The sequence below is a fragment of the Drosophila elegans genome, unplaced genomic scaffold (genome assembly GCF_018152505.1).
Source record: "Drosophila elegans isolate 14027-0461.03 unplaced genomic scaffold, ASM1815250v1 contig_814, whole genome shotgun sequence".
In the NCBI taxonomy this organism is placed as follows: Eukaryota; Metazoa; Arthropoda; class Insecta; order Diptera; family Drosophilidae; genus Drosophila; species Drosophila elegans.
In genome coordinates this window covers 18,968,604-18,992,442 of record NW_024546167.1, presented here as the reverse complement: position 1 = coordinate 18,992,442, position 23,839 = coordinate 18,968,604, and the positions used below count along the sequence as shown (strand labels likewise).

The window sequence follows — 23,839 nt, the reverse complement described above, 5'->3', positions numbered from 1 at the left end:
CTCTCGGCGCATTTTTTCCCCCACGACATGGAGAAATCATGTAAAGCAGCTGGAATATTTTATAATTGGCATGTAAATGCATCAGCTTATGCAATCCTTCCCCAGCTATTATGGAATATTTTTATATTTTTTATAGCTTTGCCTTGGCTTTTGCCCGAATGAACTCATGTGTGCAAGGCTAAAAGTCATTAAGATTAAGTTTGAATTAATTGTTTTAACATGAACGAACTCATTAAATTGTGGAACTCGCTTAAGCTTATGCATTTTAATTGAGAAAAAAAAAATTTCGTTTGGTGTAAGCATATATTAAAATTATTTCATAATATTGTATATACTGTTTTTATTTTATAAATTAAACAAATCGAAAGTCAGATTTAAAATTAACTCTAAGTACCTCCCATATGCAATCGTCTTACTTTATACACTGCGTGACTATTTATTTGTAATTTTCCGCTAGTTATCAGAATGAATGAATATCAATTGCATTGCTCCAATTACAATTTACTCAATCAACAAAAATATATTGTAAATATTTGCCTAGCTGTTTAGAACTCGATAAAAAATTGCCATAATTTGGTCTCAATTATTGTAATAATATTTACTATTGACAATACGACTATATAAGTGCGTTGCGGTCTAGAGTTTTCAGTTTTAGAGTTTTGCAATGAAATTGCTTCGGTTACTTTTGCTGTTTGTGGGCTTTATTTGCCTAAGTCGCAGTCAGGACGAAAATGAGAATATCAGAAGGATAATGAAGGAAATGGAGGTGATTCCTGAAATTTTAGATGAACCTCCTGGCGAATTACTCAGGGTGAGTTGTAATGTTTTGTAGTTTATTTTAAATTGTTTTATTCTTTAAAACTTCAGATTAAATATGAAAATACCTTTGACATTGAGGAGGGCAATTTTTATGCCCCAAAAGAACTTAAGTTCCAGCCCAGACTCGATTGGAATGCAAATACTGAGACCTTTTACTCTGTGGTTATGATTTGTCCCGATGCTCCGAATCGTGAGAATCCCATGTACCGATCTTGGCTTCATTGGCTGGTGGTTAATGTTCCCGGCTTGGATGTAATGAAGGGTCAACCCATATCCGATTACTTTGGTCCTCTGCCGCCAAAAGATAGTGGCGTTCAGCGGTATCTTGTTCTGGTCTATCAGCAATCGGATAAACTAGATTTTGATGAGAAGAAAATAGAGCTAAGTAATGCCGATGGTCATAGCAATTTCGATGTGATGAAATTCGCTCAGAAATACGAACTGGGAACTCCAGTGGCTGGGAATATATTCCTATCCAGGTGGGATGACTATGTTCCGGAATTGATGAAGACACTCTATGGCATAAATGAGTAAAGTTGGTATTCAGGTTCCTTGGTTGGGTTTCCAAGTTTTTGTTTCCTTTTTATTGTTAATAAAGTTATGTAATTAGTTATGAGCATTCCAAAAAATGTAGAAATAATTTTAAAAATTTTGCTTTTACTAATTCCAGCTTATATTTACCCGATATCCATAATTTAGTGACGATGGCAAGACTGATTTCAAAACTGGGCCACTTGAGAGATCAGACAACTGCAATGATATACTTTACAGCATTTTCCTTAACCGTTTTGATTGACTTGCTACATTTTCTCAATCCCCCGAGTTCTACAACAAGAATAAAACCCATCACAAAACTCACTTGAACTTTGCAATCATGATAGCACGTAATGTTAGATTTCCATTTATATAAACTCGATCAAGTGTGAAAGGTGCAACTTTCACGGGGGCTGGAAAATGGGAAAGCCTCCTCCCCACAATTTCCACTTCTTCTCCAGTTTCTCCACTCAAATAGTAACTAAACGCAGTCGAGCACAAAGCGCTTTTTGTGGGCAATGGCAAATAACCTTAAGGTTAAGATTACAAGGTAATTTGATTCAATTCGAGTGATAGGCGTGCCAAGGCAACAACAAACGGCCCAAGATGGAAACGGAGATGAAGATTTGAGGGTTTTCCACGCAGACGGGGGGAGGTGGGTGGAAAATACCCGGTGTCGGGCCAATTTCCCCAGTTTCAGTCGGATAGATGACAGTGTCAAGATAGGAATTGTTGCAGCTTTGCTTTTGCACCCCTCCAGCCAAAAAGTCGTACCCTCTTTTCCTTTATTTTTTTTCTTTCCCTCAATGAATTTTTTCCTTTCCGGCTTTCCTTTTTTTGTGCTGGTATTTCTGTTTATCAGTTTGTGTATAAATTTTCCTTTATTTTGACATATTTAGTGGCGGTTCCAAGACAATTGTCTCGGCGATAAAAACCTCAAAGATCTAGCTCCGATTTGCTTGTTACTCCATTAAAACGGCATAGAAAAAGGAAAAAAATGGCCACAATATCAGGGTCGAATAATTGGATTTAGTTGGCAATGAAAGGGACTACTTATATGAAGTAGATTATATGCTTATAATGTAAATAAAACAGTAGGTAACAGTACAGTATAGTAATTAATATTATTTGGAATTAAAATTGAATTTATAAATGTGGGAAAATAAATAAAAATTGACAACAGTTTTTTATAAATATTAAAAAACTCTTGATAAGTCCATTATCTTTGCCGTTTGGTTTTTTTATAATTAAACATGTAGCCAGATAGATAAAATTTGCGCTTTATAAACTAGTTTGTTAGATTTTTATAAATATTTAAGGACACTATTATCTTTGAAAATCCCACATCATTGCTGATAAACCTATGATAAAGTTTCTTACTCGGCGCCTCGTTTTTCCGAGCTTAGCTCTAATTTCACGCTCGCCCGATCTCACTATTATAAGAGACATTTTTTTTTTTCTGCCAAGATGCCGACGGGACGTATGAGTAATCTGCCCCAAATCCCAAAGTCTTTCATTCCCTCTAGCCTCAATATTTTTTTTTTTGTGCGGAAAACTTTTCCTCTTATTATTTATCCCATGTGACAAATTTGGTGCACAAGATTTTTGCCTCGTATAATAAATTATGCGTTGCACTTGGGTAGGAAAAAAAAGAAAATTAAATTATAGAAAGAAGAAAATGTGAGAAAGCGAACGAGTTGAAAGTTTCGCCAACGTTCGCTGGAATATGAAAGTTTTCCGTGCACGTTTTAATTTAATAATCGCCGTCTGGAGTCGTTAAGTTGGGCAAAGTTTTTCTGGCCAGTTTACCGGATTTGACATTACACTTAATCGCTCAAAAATGCTTTTAATTGGAGCGTTGTTTGCGTGAATAAATCATGTAATAAATAAACAACCCGGCACACTTGTTGACCATGCATTATTTATGCGCCCAAATCAATAACTGTGACACGTTGGTTAGCATTTCGCATGCATGGCAATGACTGATGCAGATGAGCAGGACCTGGGCACACACACAGGATGTGCCAGGACGAGGGAAGTTCGCAGGATGAAATGTCCGAACCTGCAGCCAGCAGCCTCCTGTCTCCTGTCACACTGTTAAAATGTGATAAATTCCATTAAGTGACAGAGAAACGCACACGAAATGCTAACGTAAACTGTATTTGCGTTTAGAGATGGTAAATCGGTTGACATTAGGCAATAAATTATGGCGGATCTAGTTGGTTCAGTAACAATCTTATGGTTTTCGATTAGTTAAATTATTTATAAGAAAAAAATTTAAATTTAAGATACCTCAATCTGAATTATGTAAAATATATATTTTTATTACATATAAAAGATTAAACTTAAATTTAAGTAGAATAAATGTTTTCTTCGTAATATAAGTTTAAAGTTTCATTGTATTGTCTACTCCCTTACATAATATACAACAATAATAATAATAATTTTATTGTAGATATTTTTAACAATAACAATTTAGTTTTAAAATCAGTGTAATGTATCTATTGAATTTTAGGTCTATATTCTAGTTATTTTGAAAGGACATCGGTTTTAGAAACTTACATAGATTTCTTTTCAATCATAGAATTGATATAAATCTAACCAAATTCGCCTGTATATCGCATCTCTAGATTCTAGTGGCGCCACATAGAAATGTTTTGAATGGACAGGCAAGAAATCCATTTCGTGTGTGTGGCACCAAATCAAAATGTACCAGCCAGAAGCAGACACACACACTCTTGCATAGCAACCCATACAAACACATCTATATACGTACTGTAAACATCAAGTGGAAAGTTGCATGTTGCACATTGAAAGCCAAAACTGACACCAGCAGACATTTAGTACGCATCGCATATTGAAATTGTAATTTGATTTCTGCCCTTTTGCCACCAACTGTCCAACTTTCCATCTGACTATCTCCCTATTTCTCTCTCTAAATTTGAATTCCCCCGATTGAGTGGTATATTTCCATACCAGTGTGCATGCCAAAGAGGTCCTTGCCCTGAGTCCTGACAGTTGCGTATTTTGCAAATGAATACACCCATTGCAGCTTAAGGACTAAAACTGGGTCAAGCCCAAATAAAAGGAGTAAGAGATTGAAAAGGACTGAAATTTATGGTAGTTGAGTTAGAACAAAAATACAGAGGGTGTACAAATCTTAGGGGTATATTCACAAACACGTATTTAAAACCACATTAAATGGTCTCTCAGTATTACAATTTATGGGCTTTCAAAATTCAATTTGTAATTTAATAAATTTTTTTTAGCAAATTAGGTAATGTGGATTAAATAGTCTTGGAGGAATATTAATATATCAGGTAGTTAAATCGACCATAAATGGGTTTTAAATCTGGAAACTTGAAAATTAAAAAAATATTTCTCCTTTTAATATTTCTTTCTGTTTATATATTTTTTGTTTTTCAAGTAAAGAAATAGCACTTTGAAAACTAATTTTAATACCGAAAAACTATTTTTAAAATAATTATTTTGTAAATCAATTTGTTGTAAAAAAAAAGAAAGCGTTTTTGTCATTTTTATGATGAAACCCCTTTCTAAATCTCCGAAAATATCATCTTTGCAGAAACGTAACCAAAAACCTGCAGTTCTAAATTCATAACTTTTCTTTCACGTATCCGATTTCAAAGTTGTATATCTTTAAAGTCTTGTGGCTTAAGCCTCTAAAAATTTGAATTTAAATTTTGCTTAAAAATATTGTTTTTCTTATTTTTTTGACATATCTTCTTATTAATTTCCGAAAAAATCACTGTAAAAATGGTACCAAAAACCTGCAGTTTTAATTCCATAACTTCTCTTCCAAACATCCGATTTCAAAATGGCATATCTTTAAAGTATTTTGGCTTCAGTCTCTAAAACTCTGCGTTTAAGGATTGGTTTGTAATTTCGGGTCGATTTTTTGTCATTTTTATGATGTAACCCCTTTCTAAATCTCCGAAAATATTATTTTTGCAGAAAAGTGACCAAAAACCTACAGTTCTAAGTCCATAACTTTTCTTTCACGCATCCGATTTCAAAGTTGTATATCTTTAAAGTCTTATGGCTTAAGCCTCTAAAAATTTGAATTTAAATTTTGTTTTAAAATTTTGGTTTTTAATTTCTTAACATGTCTAAAAAGAGAATTTTTTGAAGCCCTTTAAATGCCTGGGATTATTCAGTATCTGACTACGCCACACCTGAGGCAATTCCTGCACCTGGCCATTTCCACATTTCACCGGTGCGGATCAGCACCCGCACCCCCTTAATGCGCACTTGTGTGCTGACAAAGCCTCTTGGGGCACTTAAATCATTATTTAATTTGAATTTAAAATGCAGCAAGGAATTTTCCACGGCTGTCGCTGTTTGTCGTCTGAAACAAAGCGCGGACAAATAAATAAAATAAAATGGCAACTCATTACAGGCCGAGTGCTGGACTGCTGATGTTAATGATGATGATGATAATGATGATGATGATGATGTGGCAACAAGTCGGAGTCGGGCATCACTTTCAACAATGCCCCATGCACACGCACACACAGTGGGGGCGAAAAAAAGTGGCCAACAAAGGCACAATGGGACACAGGAGCCACCCATCTCCCTACTTTTGAGAGCTCTCCCACTTGGCTGCCTGCATTGTTGATTTTCATTTTAAAAAGGGGTGGGGGGAGGAGGGGTGTTGGAAAAGCGGAAGGGGAGGGGGCGGTGGAAAAGCGGCAAAAGGAAACAACGCCTGCGGCATCTGGGGCATTGATGCCAGGTGACAGACGGCGAAATGCAGGCGCATACTTGTGGGATCCACTGTGTTTACAGTTTCAAGCCTGCATATGCCGCCGTTTTCCAGCTAATTGCCAGCTATTTACATTTTAAATCGCAAGGAAACTTTAAAACCTAGTTGGCCACAAATGCAACTAAGCTTAGCTGACTGGCTACAAAGTTTTCATATCACTTATCTCGGATAAATAGTTTATATGCCTTAATTGCATTGTAACCGTTTAGCAAATATTCTTTTGTTCTTTGACCCTTTTATTAGAAAAACATAAAAAAATGAGTAAAATATTTCAGGGCAATTGATTTCATTAGAAAAATATTTAATTATAAAAATATTTATTGAAAATCATACCTTTCTTATTAACTTGTATTTCGTTTAGAACGATTTTAATGGCTTTTTATTTATCTAATAGTTTTTTTTTAAAAGTATGTCTTGAAAATTAACTATCTACACTGTCAAAGTATAGGAATTAATTCAATACTAATTAGTAGAACCCCTATACTTTTTAGTTTAATTTCTATACCAAAGCACTTGTTTTTAAGCCACGTATATATTTTATTATGATCCTTTAGTGGTATTAATTGAATAAGTATCTTATTGATACATTTTTCATTCGCTAAATGCTAAAGTTCAAGTAGCAATAGTTTAGTTTCTATGACAATTTTTTTTGGGTGTAACCCTTCATGGTTTGTTCTCGCATTTTTTTATGTATTCTTTATTATTATTACTTTTATTTTATTGATTTTTCTACTCCAGTGAAGTAGAAAAACTCCCTAGGAAAAATATATATCACACAAATTGAGTCTTGAAGGCTTGCTCATGAATACGAAATGCGGTCTCGTCATATTCGAGTTTCTGGCACTTGAAATATGTCAATCCTTTGTCGTTTCTGAGGCTCGCCCCACTGCAAGTGACAAGTCGAGAGGTGAACCAAAAATATTTTGCTGAAAAGCCAGTTAAAGGTTCTGCCCCAAGTCAACCTGTTTTAATATTCTAGAAGTATGAAAGCAGCTAAACATTTTTTTAAAAGGTACTCTTTGGGGTATATTGTTTGTGGAGAAATTCTGGGATTTGTTTTCCTTTAATATAAATTTATAGTAAACAACTGTTCCAGGTGATAAACTTCAGCTTATGACAGCTTTTTAAAGACATACAAATAAAGGCTTTTCTTCTCGGCTTCTAGTCAAAAAAAACAAATAAAAAGTAAGAAAAAAACTTAAAAACCCAACGATATGGACATGATATCTGCTGCAGAAGAAGGCAACTTCAATGGCAATGTTTCCGGTAACCAGAAAATCCTTCGCACTTCTTCAAAGCGCATTCAAAAGGAGCTGGACGAGATCACCCGTGATCCACCTGCCAATTGCAGTGCCGGTTTGAAGGAGGACAACCTGTACGAGTGGGAATCAACTATTGTGGGACCATCGGAATCCGTTTACGAGGGCGGTATGTTCTGCCTTGACATACATTTCCCCAAGGATTATCCTTTTAAGCCGCCGAAAGTCAAATTTCGCACGCCCGTCTATCATTGTAACATCAACCTGGGCTACATTTGCCTGGACATTCTCAAGGAAAACTGGTCACCGGCACTGACCATTTCAAAGGTACTTTTATCCATTTCTTCACTGCTCACCGATTGCAATCCAGACGATCCCTTGGTGGGCTCCATTGCCAAGCAATATGTTTTGAATCGAGAGGAACATGATAAGACTGCACGTCTCTGGACGAAAAGGTGGGTCTTTCAGCCATTCCTATTATTAATCAGTAACATTTTTCATTTTCAAATTCAGATATGCAAAATTGGAATGAGTTTAGAGTTTATCAAGCCAAAAACGACAGAAATAAAAGTAAAGAATTCTTCAAATAGTCAATTTAAATTAAAAGAAATTAAGGAGCAACCAAGCACATAAGTTATTCAACTGTTTTTCCCACTTTTTGTTTGTTATTTCGTTTTTTGCTTTGAGGACACATGTTCAAAAATAAACTTATCATATATGAATAGTTTTTTTTTATAGAATATTTTAGTTTATATGTATTCTTGGTTTAATGGTATACTTTTGTCGACTCATTCAACAAATACTTGTAATTGACAACTTTGGAAACTGTTCATGCCGCAATTTGGGAGCTTGGGCCACGCCCACACACCTACGCCCCGATTGTGGTAATACTTTTGAGTGGCCGACCAAAGGCGTTGCCAACGAATTTCCGCCATAGTCAAAACAAAAATTCTTTAGGATTTTTTGACATCAACTTCGTGATTTCCATGCGAAAATATATATTTTGCAAAAAAAAAAAGAGGAAAAAGAGGGACGAAAGGTGGGGCTGTAGGTGCTCTACACTGTTGCTTATCGATTTTAAAATTACATGCGGAAAAGTTCAAGCGAAGGAAACACGAAATTAGCACAGGCCACGTCGCTGCCAGAAACTGTCAAGTGTTGCATACTTTTTCGGGCAATTTGTGGAGAGGGGATTCCCCGGAACGTTCGGAGCAGAGTGGAGCACATTTGCATGAAACTGAAGTTGGAGAAGGACAAACATTAGCACAAGTCAGATAGCAAAAGGGTGGGTTCCAGTTCCACGAGATTTTAGCCACGGTAAGCCAAACAAAATTCATCTACCGCTCTTTTACTTTTATGGTGGGTAACCCTTTTTTGCAATCAACCCTCTCGGCGAACTGAAAAACAAAAACCAAGGATAACAAGTCAAATATGCTGCCAAAGTTATTGATGGCACACGCACCAAAACAAATTTGCTTAAATCTGTTTAATGTTTTCCCATTTATTGTGCCTGGTTTACCCTGCTTCCGCTATCGTTTTTCTCATTTTTTTCCAATATTTATAAATATGTTTTTCTTCAAACAATTTGTTATTTTTTTGATTTTTCTAGGCTACGTCGATGAGTGGCTCCATAGATAATTTTAATGAGGTTGTGTGTAAATGTTTGGGTTCTGATAAGTTAAGCAAGTATTTTTTACAATGTTTTTGGAAATGGTTACAAAATTCAAATTCACTTTTGAATGTTATCTATGGAGAAGATTTCCTTTAGTATATTATTTGTTTCTTCTAAAACACAACTCTTGCTTATCCTCATTAATATTGCATTATCAATTTAGCATTTTTCACCCATCATTATAAAATTCTCTTTAATTAAGCATGCTCAAAAAGCTAACGACGAAGTTTTTCGCCTTAAAACCAGAAGGTTTAGTCAAATCACCAAAAAAACATTACGAAGACTTAATACTCTTTAGTTAATTTAAAAATAAATTTACGGTTTACTTAGAAATAAACTAAATTACTGTAAAATAAATTTGACAACATAAAATCATATTACTTTCATAAATCTTTTTTTTGGAAATTTTTTTGGATATAACTTTAAAAATTGAAATACCTAGATCAAATTGTATTTTTTGGTACATATAAAGTTTAATCTTAATGTTATAATTGAGGTTTCAAAAAGCATTAAGTATAATAGTTCCTGGATATAACTAAATGTTTTATAAAACTTCTAAAATACTTGTCGATATTCTTGGCTTATGTAGAGCTATTCAAAATTTCCTTTTTTTCCATATTTTTATGAAATCAAGCATACCCCAACTGCCCTGCAAGTGGCGTCTACGAAAACGCAGCGAAAATCCCCTACACACATTCGCAGCGTAATCAACAAAAGCACTAATTGCATAGAAGACACGCTCTGACATTGATGTCTGATTTCAGGGAGTGGAAGTGAGAGGGCTATATATGGGGGTCTCTGTCTGGCTGCCAGCAATTTCATTTCATTTGCGCTCCATGTGCAGCGGTATTAACGTTACAGTTGCCATTTACCTTTGCCAACCGGGGCGCTGATGACGCTAAGCTGTCTGCATGCGTAGACAGTGCCATCCCCCACATTTTCCACCCATTTTCCCGCCCCAAAATTTTCCCAACCCCCGCAGCCCTTCAGCCCCTCAGTCGTCGCACAACTTCATTAACGCAGAGTAAACACACGCATGCAGTTTTCGAGCTGAAGCTTTGCCGGCAGCAAAGTGTTTGATGTTGTTGCCCTTCCTCGGGCAGTTTAAAGTTACATTTTAGGATCTCGTCTCTGCAAATGGAAAGGGGCGGGCACTCGGGTGGGTGAGGCATCCAGACTTTCCCAAACGTTCAACGTATTTGCCATGGTGAGTATGTTTTGGGCTGGCGAAGATAAAGAGAAGTAGGATAGCTTTAAGCCAAACCAAATTGATTAATTGTTGATTATACTTGAATATAATAATTTAATATTCAATAAATATATTTTCGCCTAACATATTTAAAATAATTAGTTAGTCAACGACTTTAAAAATTGTGGTTAGAAAATTGCGTAAAGTATATGTCTTTGCGACTTAAAATTGTTTTAATGTCTGGAAATTCATTGTGAAATAAAAAAACAATTTAATGAAATATAATTTTCTTTTGACATGAAACATGAAATTAAATAATATTTCTTAGATACTCAATATTCGACCCATTCTTTTTGAGATTTTAAGTACCATTTACATAATCTTACTGCTTCCGAAACATAATCAGAAATCAATTGAATTCTTTGCGGTATCACTTTGCAGTTAAGTGTAATTTAAATGCATGCAAATTAACATAATCTAAATAATTAAATATAATTTGATGTGCTTTTCCGGCCGAGACACACTTTCCACGCATTTTCCCCCGCTCTTCCTCTTTTACATTATTTAGACCTGGCCCAAAGTCCATTAACAAAGCATAACGATGTGTCATGTGGCAAACACACTCACACACACACACACACACACACACACGAACGAATAACCGCAAATATCGCACTTGGCTTTGCTTCTTTCTCCGCCAGCTTTCTCCTCCCACTTTCTCCTCGGGTCTTTGTTGTTATTCATATTTATGAGGCTACGTGTGTGTGAGTGCCTCCTTAACAAGCCTAACGAACTGCCAAATTACGCTGAAACAGCATTAAAAATTCAAATTTTTTCCCAGCCTGCTCTTTTTTTCTGGTTTTGTGGACCGTCAAAAGCGAAAACGCCAAAAAGTCCTTAATGACATTAAAAAGAAAGCGATTTTCTCTTGGTGTCTGTGGGAGCGTGTAAGAAACCATTTTGTGTATGTGCAGGAACTTTAGCTTTCTTGAGTTCTAGTGAATTAAAAGAAAGACATGGCAGTATTATAAAGGAATTTTAAGCAGATTTGGCAAGTATTTAAAATCAAGAAAAACACGTTGATCTATTATGTCAAAAGGACATATTTTGAATCGGCAGTTATATTAAAAAACTTCAAGGTAAACTTTTTTCATTTACCAAATCAATACAATTCTTTAACAATATAAAAAAAATAAAGAAGTAGTAATGAATATGTTAACGTATTTCACTGTCTAAATCAATTTATTTCCCGCTTCTGCATACAATAAGCAACAATAAATTCCAAATAAAAATATAACATTTAAAAAACTATCAAAAGTTTTTTAAAGCTTTTTTATTTCTAATTCTTTTTATTTCCTGTTTCTGCATACAATAAAAGCCAATCAATTTTAGTGCATATAACACTTTGAGACCTATAAAAGCTTTGTTGAAGTGCTATTTTATCTTTTTTATTTATTTCCCGATTGAGCAAACAATTGTGAGCCCAGTAAATTCCTCTGGTAACCTATTGAATGCACATATGTGCACATTTACTTTTGGTGGCTTGTTGCTGTGCCACTTGGCAATCGAATGTGAATGTGAATGCCACCAAGAACCTGCAGATGTGGCCAAGAAATGTTAGATATGCCACAAAATACAAAAAAAAAAAAAAACGATAGAGGAACAAAAGTTGCTCCAACTTGGGATACGAAAGTTTTTAATCTGCCGCATGCAAAACTTTAATCGAAAAGCTGCCAACACTGAGGAAACTAAGTCAAACTTTTCAAATTGAAATATCAACAAAAAAAAAGGAAAGAAAAGTAGAAGGCAGATAAGAAAAATTCGATTCGTATGTTTTGTCGTCACATGCCAATTGCGTGTTTGAAGTGCATGCAGAAATTTAAGCCGAAAACTTTGATCGCCATCCTCTATGACAGAGACAAATGTGAAAGTTTTGCCAATGCACTCGAAAGTCGAAGGAAAAGCAGTTTGAAAGTATGCAAAGGGCATGCAAACAATGGCCTGTGATGGCATTTCTTTTCCATGTTATGGGGCGATGCATTTTAGGGGCTTGAACTTGCTAACTTTGTTCAGGCAAAGTAATGAAAACAATAAATATTCCTAATGGAAGGCAAATATGTGTCCTGGTTATTGAAATAAAAGTGGATATCCTTCTTTTATTGGCTCAGTTGGCATAAAAAAATATTTTTTGCAGTTATTTATATCTACATGGCAAATAGAAAGTGGGTTGTTCAGATATTCTTTTTAGCCAAAATAAATATTAAAAAGCCATGGGCAACTGAATAAATACATTTGTGGAACCATCAGATATAGGAAACTAATTAACTAATAAATTGATTTTTAAGCCAATTTATAGAAACTATTTGAAATATAACTAATCTAGAATAATTTATCTATGGTTTTAAGATATATGACATACATTTAATCTGGTTTCTAATATTGCAACCGGCATTTTGCTATAAAAGTCATATAATTTTACAGCCATTTTTAATTAACCAAATATGTGTTTATACAGCAGCAGGCACACAATTACACTTGTGCACAAAAATGAGTACAAAAAGGAGAGAAATGTGTAAATATGGCAGGCAAAATTAATTTGCCCAATGCAAATATGCAGAATGTGTGCTTTTTGTATGTGCGGTGTGATAAACTTCTGGAGTCGAGGGGAAAACCCCCAAAAACCATGAAGGCAAATAACCTAAAAAATTTTCGCTGACGTTTACGAGTCGGGTGGTGAATGTAAGCTCGTTGCAAACGCACACACAATTGAAATGCAAGTCATGAGCTAGCCAAAATGAGCCAAAACCCCTGCAAAACTCCGCTTTCTGTTGGTAGCTACCAAGAAATTTCACCTGCTTGGGGATACATCCACCCACAAGCACAGCTTTCATATGCCCTGCTAATATCACTGGGCTAGCTTAGTTCATGTCGGTCCTTTGCCAGCTATATTACTACTCCGCCAACTACTGCCGACTGCAGTTAGTTACCCAGCGGGCGACATTGCCAACAAGCAGCTCATTTTCAAAAGGTTCCACTTGCTTACCCAGCAAACAGCAGTCAGTTGAGCTTTAACAGCTACGAAGTTGTCTAAAACATTTAGCATTTCATTATTATTACGAGTTGCTTACCAGAAAGTTAAATTGAATTTGTATTATTAAAAGTAAGTATTTCATTTCAAGTTATGACACCCAATTTTGATGGTCTATCTTATGGTATTTTTAGTGTCAATAAATCAAATTATTTTTTCAGATTTTATAAACTTATTAAAATTAAATCATAAATTTACAGTTCCTTAAAAATATTTTATAAATATAATTTATGGACAACATATTCCATGTATCAATATCTTTGATAAACAAAGACAAATAAAGAAATAGACTTTCCCGATTTACATATTTAGTTATAAATAATTTTCCCTTTTCCAAACTTGTTCGCTGGGTTGCCAGTTGCATGTGCAAGTAATTTGGAGCAGGACAAGACCGTGCTCATTATGCATAAATTGTCGCTGCGAAACTGCACTGAATTATGACAAAGTTAATGGCATTATAATGCCAAAACGCTGACATCTGCCCGAGCCAAGCGGAGTGGAGCTATTCCCAGATATTTCAAGTTGGCCAAGGGCAAGTGTGCCATAATTCCGTTGCAATGTGAAACGTTTTTAAAGCACAAATTCGTGGCTCCTGTTTCTTGGTTGCTGCTGCTGTTGTCGATGACTTGTTGCCCCAAAGGCGGACACACGGAGTGGGCAAGTGACCCTCGTTTGTTGTCCTTTGACGCTAACACAGGTCACCGATGTCAGCATCGGTCGCACAAGCCCACACATGGTCTTGCAGACTCAGACAAACACCTTGAAGTCCCAGACCCTGAGCTTTTTGCACATAATCTTTGTTTTTTATCGCGAGACTGAAGTCACAGGACACGGATTTAAGGCTACACTTTAAAGATATTTTAAACTCTCCTAGCGAACAACACACAGAAATCATTGGAACTTTGACGTTACTTCAACACATGTCTAAGAGTATGCAACAATATTTTTTTTAATCTAAAAGTCCCTAAAAATAATTCCGAAAAGCAAGTTATATTTTATTTCTTTAGTTTTGCAATGAAAAGTATGCAGGATTGACTACCGGTATAGACATTGGTAATAGAGGTGTCTAAAAGTATGCAAAAATATATTGTCAGCCCGAAATTTTTGTATTGCATTTGTTGACCCCTGTTTTAAGTGGTTTCAGAAGTAGAGTAGATAAAATTAGATCGCATTTTAAAATTTAGTGATGTGAAAATATTTACTATAATAATTAATAAAAAACCTTTTTTCTTAAATTTTAAACCAAAGTATTTGTCAGTCGAAAAAAAAGATTAATCTTTGATACTTTTTTTTTGCGCGTGCAACCACAACAACATTGGTTGTTGTTCTCCTTCGTTGCCATCGACTTGTTACCGCGCTGTGTTTTTCCCTATACGTACCATATATACGGGGTATACTTCCTGCGAACGCCGCATGCCGCCACCGCAAACTTGCGGCACTGAGCCCTGTTCTCACTTCCGGTTTCCGGTTCGACCCTTTCCATCGCCATAGCCATCGCCATCGCCTCGGCTAGTTGCCGTTAACTTGTTTTGATTTTTTAATGGATCGCCTGGCGACAGCAAATAAGAGCATTTAAGCTTTCATAACCCTTATCTTAAAGCCACGGACCAACCAAAAGTTTAGAGATCTGCACGAAACTTTCGAATTTCCCCTCGAGTTGAATGAAAATGTATATTATTTCGGAACACTTTGGGTGACTTTTGTCAAATAAGGAAACAACAGAACGGAATTGTGAAGGATACACGGCATTTGACATGGTCTAGGTCTGAGTCTGGGCTTTTGTCATGCAAATTGTTCAACAAGCAAGGCGGGATGTCGACGGTGACGTTGATTGCCCATGAAGTAAAATTAAAAGCAAACAATATAGGGATCAAAAGGCTGCTTGTGAATACCCTATATATTATAAAAAATATATAATTTAAATATAATATACAAGTATCCATTTTAGTTTTAATTCATGAAATAAATGTGAGCAGATACAAATAAAACATGTAGTGGTCTATTCAACAAAGCATAAATAAATGATATTAATTGTAGGTGCATTTCCAATGACTTGAAGCTAAAAGCTAAACAAATCAAAGCTTCTGTTGACATATAGTTAGTTAATGTTTTTATCTAACAAATAAAATAAAACGCACAATAAAGTTATATCAAAAGGTGTTCGCCAATCGGCTGTCTCAAATTCCAGTTTTACAAACAGTTTAGTTTTATTGATGCTGATCCGAAATCGTTTCCTAATCCGCTGTTGATACAAATTCCTCGTAAGTAGGGGCTATTCCCGGGATCAAGGAGGGAACTTAACGCGACGTGGCTTTGGCTTACCTTCCAGACCATTTCCCCATTTCCCCATTAACCATTTCCATGTTGTTCGCATGCAACTTGAGTAAAAAACAAAAGAGCTGCCAACACAGCCAACAAAAGTGGGAAAATTGTGAAAGAAATACAGTTGACGTTAAAGGGAAAGGCACACACAGTACACAACACGCAGCACAACACACAACACAAGTCAAGTAAGAAAACTTTTGTTCTTGGCATTGTTCTTGCTGTTTTTGTGGCCATTGTTGTTGCCGTTGTTGTAATTGCCGCCAAGTAGGAGGTGCCCAAGTTCAGAGTCCTGTGCAGAGTCGTCGATTTTAATTACGTATGCAATTTATTTATTACCTCTGCCCGGAAATATTGTGCAATTGTGTGGCTCTTTCTCTTTCTCTGCCTCAACGCTCTGCGGATGTGCCACAAAGCCCCAAGAACAGGAAAAAGGGGGCGTGGCAGGGCAGCAAAGATTTAACATGCGGTTATGAAGTTACTTTTCATTTTCACAATTGAGTCCTGTCAGAAAATGCAGTGCTGGCACAAAGTGCTTAAAGTCAGATGCACTCCTTCTTTGGTATTTATTGAGGTGTGAGCTCTTAAGATATCCAGGTATTTTTAAGAGTACTTAAAAAAATTTTCTGAGCTATGAAAGTAGGACAATATTTTATCTCAGATATACACATATATATTCTTCTATTTTATAGTTCGTAATATATTAAATTTATTATACATTAAAATAATTATACTAATTTATCCAATATTTCCTATTTCCCTCAAAGCTTAATAAGCACTTTTAATTTTCGGATTTTACTTGTCCAATCAAATTATTTATGATAAATGATTTGCCTAAATGTGAACTATGAGAGCCCGAGCGGAAGTAGCAAAATTCCCGCCCAAGCAAAACCACCATAAATTAGATTACCAAGGCTTAGAAATATAGTAGTCCTGGCAAAAGAACCGTGACCATAACCATAGCGTGTGTCCAATAAATTAGCGTTTTCATTAGGAAAAACAAGTGAAATTTGTTCACAATGTTGTCGTTGTTAGGAGCGAAAAGCGCACACACTCTATATATGGTATACCTCGAACCTATTCCAAATTGGTTGCATTACTTGATTAGTGTCCGCGCAATGCTGTTATTAAAATTCAATCTAAAATTCCCCCCCTCAAAAGTTGAAGTCTCGTGAGCAGATTGCATGTCTAATCGAATTTAACAACCTTTTGCAGTGTGGATGTGGAAAGAGCAGTAGCGAGGAAATTAACGAATTTCATATTAAGTGCAAATTCCGGCCTGCAACTCGTGTCATGCGATTCTGATTTGAAGTCGCTCTAAGCTTTTCCTTCCACTCTAATGCCATTTGCATGTTGAAAACGTGACCAGAGGCGGGTTGGCATGGAAAATCCCTAGGTTCCGGAAAAACTAGAAAATAAAATCTCAACCTGGTTAACCAACATGTAAATTAAGTGTTTTAGTTGTTTTCAAGCTTAAGTACTACCATAAATTTAATTATTAACTGAAAATCTAAATATTTTAATTATATTTTCTTATTTTCGCTATTAATACTCCCAACTTTTTGTTACATATCTTCTTAAGAATATTAGGCATATGCAGTGTATAACTAAAAATAACATCACATTTAGGCAATGCAAAAATGCAAGGGTTATACAAATACTAATATTTTGAAGATTGTGTTCCGCGTTGTATACAAATCTTGAAAAAGGAGAACATCACTTAAAAAATGTATCAAAAATAAAGAAAATTCAAAAATTGCGCCATCCTTGCATATAAAAATCAGCTGTTTTAGTGGTGGCACTAACAAACTATCGTTAAGTATCGTTTTCCTGTGTTATTTCTAAAATCGTTTGGGGCGAATGATTTTTAATCGCATTTATTTGTTGCATTTATTATATATGCGGCATTTGGCCCTGTGTAAATTAATGCGCAATGGAACCAGGCTATTGGCAGTAAAAATTTTGACTTGGATTAGGTATAACCTATATCTGACCAACACTTTTTCTAGTGCTGTGCTACGTTTTGGTCTATTTCAGTTGTGCAAACCCTTGAAGCTTATAGGGTAGCCACAAAATTCGTAAAGAAACAAAGTCAGCTGATTTAGCTGTCAAAGTTCTAAAAGTACAAGTCACTGAAGAAAAAATCGAAAAGCTAGAAGCTAGAGCCGAATTCAGAGAGCACCAGGGTGCGTTGAAAATAAATAAATATTCGTAAAGTAGATAGAAATCTAAGCTTAATCCCCAGACTAACCATCAGGAAAGGTACCGAAAGAAGAACCAAAGATGTCGGATCGCAAGGCAGTTATCAAGAATGCGGACATGAGCGAGGAGATGCAGCAGGATGCTGTGGACTGTGCCACCCAGGCCTTGGAGAAGTACAACATCGAGAAGGACATTGCCGCCTACATCAAGAAGGAGTTCGACAAGAAGTACAATCCCACCTGGCACTGCATCGTCGGCCGCAACTTTGGATCGTATGTGACCCATGAGACGCGCCACTTCATATACTTCTATCTGGGCCAAGTGGCCATTCTGCTCTTCAAGAGCGGCTAAATATCGATACAGCACTTACACCAACTGGCACACATCGTTGTTATCCGGAGCAAAACGCAGAAGCCACAGCCTTTCAATGGAATATCAACACTTCAATATCTGTTTATGCGCATTTAATTATCCATTTCTTGAACTGTCACATCAACACTTGGTAAACTGAAGTTTCCACAAATTATTTTTAGACAAATTCTAAAACATTTTCCCGGGGCGACTTACCTGATCTGATATTAAATTAAATGCTTGTAACTCGAAATTGACTTACTTTATTTAAACAGAAGAGAAACAAACTGATAGAATGGAAATATAACCTGCAGTTTTAATTCCATAACTTCTTTTCCAAACATCCGATTTCAAAATGGCATATCTTTAAAGTATTGGGTCTTCAGTCTCTAAAACTCTGCGTTTAAAGATTGGTTTGTAATTTCGGGTCGATTTTTTGCCATTTTTATGATGTAACCCCTTTCTAAATATCCGAAAATATCATCTTTGCAGAAAAGTGACCAAAAACCTGCAGTTCTAAATCCATAACTTTTCTTTCACGCATCCGATTTCAAAGTTGTATATCTTCAAAGTCTCGTAGCTTAAGCTTTTTAAAATTTGCATTTACATTTTGTTTTAAAATTTTGGGATTTTTATTTTTTGGTATAACTTCTTAGTTAATTTCCGAAGAAAATCACTTTAAAAATGGTACCAAAAACCTGCAGTTTTAATTCCATAACTTCTCTTCCAAACATCCGATTTCAAAATGACATATCTTTAAAGTATTGGGTCTTCAGTCTCTAAAACTCTGCGTTTAAAGATTGGTTTGTAATTTCGGGTCGATTTTTTGCCATTTTTATGATGTAACCCCTTTCTAAATCTCCGAAAAAATCGTCTTTGCAGAAAAGTGACCAAAAACCTGCAGTTCTAAATCCATAACTTTTCTTTCACGCATCCGATTTCAAAGTTCTATATCTTTAATATCTTGTGGCTTAAGCCTTTAAAGATTTGCATTTAAATTTTGTTTAAAAATATTGTTTTTCTTATTTTTTGACATTTCTTCTTAATAATTTCCAAAAAAAAATCACTGTAAAAATGGTAACAAAAACCTGCAGTCTTAATTGCATAACTTCTCTTGCAAAAATCCGATTTCAAAATGGCATATCTTTAAAGTCTTGTGGCTTAAGCCTCTAAAACTCTGCGTTTAAGGATTGGTTTGTAATTTCGGGACGATTTTTTGCCATTTTTATGATGTAACCCCTTTCTAAATCTCCGAAAAAATCGTCTTTGCAGAAAACAGCCCAAAAACCTGCAGTTGTAAATCCATAACTTTTCTTTCACGCATCCGATTTCAAAGTTGTATATCTTCAAAGTCTCGTAGCTTAAGCTTTTTTAAATTTGCATTTACATTTTGTTTTAAAATTTTGGGATTTTTATTTTTTGGTATAACTTCTTAGTTAATTTCCGAAGAAAGTCACTATAAAAATGGTACCAAAAACCTGCAGTTTTAATTCCATAACTTCTCTTCCAAACATCCTATTTCAAAATGACATATCTTTAAGGTATTGGGGCTTCAGTCTCTAAAACTCTGCGTTTAAAGATTGGTTTGTAATTTCGGGTCGATTTTTTGCCATTTTTATGATGTAACCCCTTTCTAAATCTCCGAAAAATCGTCTTTGCAGAAAACAGCCCAAAAACCTGCAGTTCTAAATCCATAACTTTTCTTTCACGCATCCGATTTCAAAGTTGTATGTCTTCAAAGTCTCGTAGCTTAAGTTTTTTTAAATTTGCATTTACATTTTGTTTTAAAATTTTGGGATTTTTATTTTTTGGTATAACTTCTTAGTTAATTTCCGAAGAAAATCACTATAAAAATGGTACCAAAAACCTGCAGTTTTAATTCCATAACTTCTCTTCCAAACATCCGATTTCAAAATGACATATCTTTAAGGTATTGAGGCTTCAGTCTCTAAAACTCTGCGTTTAAAGATTGGTTTGTAATTTCGGGACGATTTTTTGCCATTTTTATGATGTAACCCCTTTCTAAATATCCGAAAATATCATCTTTGCAGAAAAGTGACCAAAAACCTGCAGTTCTAAATCCATAACTTTTCTTTCACGCATCCGATTTCAAAGTTGTATGTCTTCAAAGTCTCGTAGCTTAAGTTTTTTTAAATTTGCATTTACATTTTGTTTTAAAATTTTGGGATTTTTATTTTTTGGTATAACTTCTTAGTTAATTTCCGAAGAAAATCACTATAAAAATGGTACCAAAAACCTGCAGTTTTAATTCCATAACTTCTCTTCCAAACATCCGATTTCAAAATGACATATCTTTAAGGTATTGAGGCTTCAGTCTCTAAAACTCTGCGTTTAAAGATTGGTTTGTAATTTCGGGACGATTTTTTGCCATTTTTATGATGTAACACCCCTTTCTAAATATCCGAAAATATCATCTTTGCAGAAAAGTGACCAAAAACCTGCAGTTCTAAATCCATAACTTTTCTTTCACGCATCCGATTTCAAAGTTGTATATCTTTAATATCTTGTGGCTTATGCCTCTTAAAATTTGCATTTAAATTTTGTTTTAAAATATTGTTAATTTCATTTTATGACATATCTTCTTAATTAATTTCCGAAAAAATTACTGTAAAATGGTACCAAAATCCTGCAGTTTTAATTCCATAACTTCTCTTGCAAAATTCCGATCTCAAAATGGCATATCTTTAAAGTCTTGTGGCTTAAGCCTCTAAAACTCTGCGTTTAAAGATTGGTTTGTAATTTCGGGACGATTTTTTGCCATTTTTATGATGTAACCCCTTTCTAAATCTCCGAAAAAATCGTCTTTGCAGAAAACAGCCCAAAAACCTGCAGTTCTAAATCCATAACTTTTCTTTCACCCATCCGATTTCAAAGTTGTATATCTTCAAAGTCTCGTAGCTTAAGCTTTTTTAAATTTGCATTTACATTTTGTTTTAAAATTTTGGGATTTTTATTTTTTGGTATAACTTCTTAGTTAATTTCCGAAGAAAATCACTATAAAAATGGTACCAAAAACCTGCAGTTTTAATTCCATAACTTCTCTTCCAAACATCCGATTTCAAAATGACATATCTTTAAGGTATTGGGGCTTCAGTCTCTAAAACTCTGCGTTTAAAGATTGGTTTGTAATTTCGGGTCGATTTTTTGCCATTTTTATAATGTAACCCCTTTTTAAATCTCTTAAATATTCGGTATTATTTAATAATAATAATATTTTTATAAAGCATATCCAGTTAAAGTGTGAAAGCACGAACTTTTATCTTACATTTCAGCTTGCGTATTCTGTGATGATTCAGCAGGACACTGACACATCAGATAATGCTTTTTGGGTTAATTCCTGCATTCACAATGTCCTTCGAGTTCATCACAAGGCAAACAATGGGGCAAAGTGCGGGGATTTTCGGGCTGCTGCTGATGATGCAGCTTCACCTCACCTGGCTGTGGGCAAATAAAAATTGCTTAATTAAGTTAATTAAAATATTGTCGCTGTCCGTTGTGCTTCCATTTCCATGTGCTGATGTGCTGGCGGCGGCGGCATTTATGCGTTTTTATTATCACTACGATTGGCCAATTTCGGACAGGACATCGTTGGGGTAATTATGCCAGCTCACGTCCAGGGCCGCAATAATAATCATAAAAATAATATTAATAAAGTTCGCAACGGGTGCGAATATATTTTGCGAAATACTTAAACACTTGACCGCCGTCAGGCGCAACATATGAAAATGTTTTTTTCTTTGGTTTTTCCTGGCTTTCGAGTGGTTTGAACCGCTTTCACAGTTCGACGACTTTTGGCCTTGTCCCTCCGATTTTCCGCCAGCTGGCTCCCATTTCTGTTTTCCGAACTCCTGCATCCGTATTTCGATGGGAATTGGTCGGTCAGACAGATACTCATGCATATTTCATAGCTCGCTTAAATACGGCAAAAGATACGAAATTTAATGCCTCACTTTAAGGCCAAAGCGAGTCGTAAAAACTTAAGTGCCACGCAATCAGTTTTACGCTCTCTCAGAAACAGCCTTTATTAATTTTTTTACCTCTTGTGCAATACAAAGATTTTTATTTATTTTTTTATGCATTTTCATATTACAAATAAAGCTGCAACAAACGTCTGAGCTTCTTTGAATATAACTGCCCACATCCTTCTCCCACTTACTTCATATTTGAAGTGAAGTTTGAACTCCTGCTTTCCTTCGGCATCGCTGCTTTTACTGGGCTGAATGAGTAATGGTATTTACTACTCCGAGATGAGTTGAGTCTGCGCATTTGAAAAAAGAGACGAAATGGGAATTTTAAGCCAACGAGAAGGTAGATGGCGCCAGCGAGAAGTTTTTTGGATTGTCAATTAACCAAATTGTTTCAAACAAGCGTTTTTGAAATTGGAAACCTAATAAATATTTATTTTATAAAATAATTATGGTCTTAAAATATGTCAAAGTTTTAGTAACAGACACGGTTTTAAAATCTAAAGGATACTGAAGAATACTGATTAAAAAAAAACAATTTTTCAAATTTTTCTGTTTGTTGCCTGTAAAATGTATACTAGGTAAGATTTAACTTACTAAGGAAAATTTAAACCAATTAATTTTTTATATTATAGAGTGTTACAAGTTATATAAAATTACAAATATAATAAAATGTATATTAAGGCCAACAATTCATTGACTAATTTTTTTGAAGCCACAATATTTTTAATTTATTAATAATTTTCACCTTAACTATATTTTTTTAATTAACTTTAAAACAAACAATGATTCTTTTCGATCTGCATTTATTTATGACTCGCATGAAAACCACCGAAAATGATATAAGAAATCTGCTGGCGCATTTAGTTATTGCAAACTCATGGCTTTGTTTTGTTTCCCACATAATTCCAATTTAATCTCGCATAGTCCCATTCCCACTATGCAGCCAACAGCAAGTGACTACAAATGAGCAAAACTCTTGACCTTTTTTGTGCCCCGAGTGGAAAAAATGAACAAAACTTTTATAAATTACTGTCAGTAGCAGTGACCTCAATATAAAATTGCACAACATAACTTGAACACACACCGATGCACACAGACAGTGGAACAATTGCGAGTGTAATAGATACGAGTGTAATTGCATTTTACTTGAATGCCAAAGCTAGAAAAACCAAAACCAAAACCAAACCAAACCGAACCGACCACAGAAACATACGCACATGGATATGTAAACTTTTTGTGACCTCAGCAGCTATAATTATGGCCATTTTTTGTTGCTTTCAAGGCACACGTATGTACATATATGCTTACTATATATGAGCCAGGAAAAGGGGTCAGTCCAAAGTCAACATTAGTTTTATCACAACACGGAGTACAGAGGAGCGAACTCTCGACAATGACAAAAAATCTTAATGAAACACAAACAATACGGAATGTGGGGGCATGTGGGTGCTGTATAAAACTCTGCACAGAGCCAACAAACAATAAAAACCGCACTGCATAAAAAGACACAACAAATTTTCATTAAGCAAAAAATAAATGTTCCAAATTTGTACCAAAAATTAAAATGGAAAAATTACTTGTGTCCTTCGCTGCAAAGTTGTTTTACTCTGTAAAATGTTGTGAGCATACTC

The 23,839-nt window shown here is 35.2% G+C and overlaps 3 protein-coding genes across 3 annotated transcripts; all 3 read left to right on the top strand.

Moving 5' to 3' along the window:
- Positions 1-664: 664 nt before the first annotated feature.
- LOC108147873 (putative odorant-binding protein A5) lies at positions 665-1,444 on the top strand. Its single transcript, XM_017274630.2, has 2 exons — positions 665-811; positions 868-1,444. Exons 1-2 carry the CDS (start codon positions 665-667, stop codon positions 1,351-1,353), a joined length of 633 nt encoding a protein of 210 aa, XP_017130119.1. The 3' UTR covers positions 1,354-1,444.
- A 5,795-nt stretch (positions 1,445-7,239) lies between these two features.
- LOC108147842 (ubiquitin-conjugating enzyme E2-24 kDa) lies at positions 7,240-8,117 on the top strand. The gene is made up of 2 exons (XM_017274600.2): positions 7,240-7,850; positions 7,909-8,117. The coding sequence occupies exons 1-2, from the start codon at positions 7,351-7,353 to the stop codon at positions 7,925-7,927; spliced, it is 519 nt and encodes a 172-aa protein (XP_017130089.1). The 5' UTR covers positions 7,240-7,350; the 3' UTR covers positions 7,928-8,117.
- A 9,619-nt stretch (positions 8,118-17,736) lies between these two features.
- On the top strand, positions 17,737-18,472 carry LOC108147832 (dynein light chain 1, cytoplasmic). Its single transcript, XM_017274586.1, has 2 exons — positions 17,737-17,852; positions 17,912-18,472. The coding sequence occupies exon 2, from the start codon at positions 17,950-17,952 to the stop codon at positions 18,217-18,219; it is 270 nt and encodes an 89-aa protein (XP_017130075.1). The 5' UTR covers positions 17,737-17,852; positions 17,912-17,949; the 3' UTR covers positions 18,220-18,472.
- Positions 18,473-23,839: the final 5,367 nt, after the last annotated feature.

Coding starts and splice junctions, on each gene's coding strand:
- LOC108147873 (XM_017274630.2), top strand. CDS start 665: ATGAAATTGCTTCGGTTACTTTTGCTGTTTGTGGGCTTTATTTGCCTA. Junction 812..867: donor CTCCTGGCGAATTACTCAGG/GTGAGTTGTAAT, acceptor TTAAAACTTCAG/ATTAAATATGAAAATACCTT.
- LOC108147842 (XM_017274600.2), top strand. CDS start 7,351: ATGGACATGATATCTGCTGCAGAAGAAGGCAACTTCAATGGCAATGTT.
- LOC108147832 (XM_017274586.1), top strand. CDS start 17,950: ATGTCGGATCGCAAGGCAGTTATCAAGAATGCGGACATGAGCGAGGAG.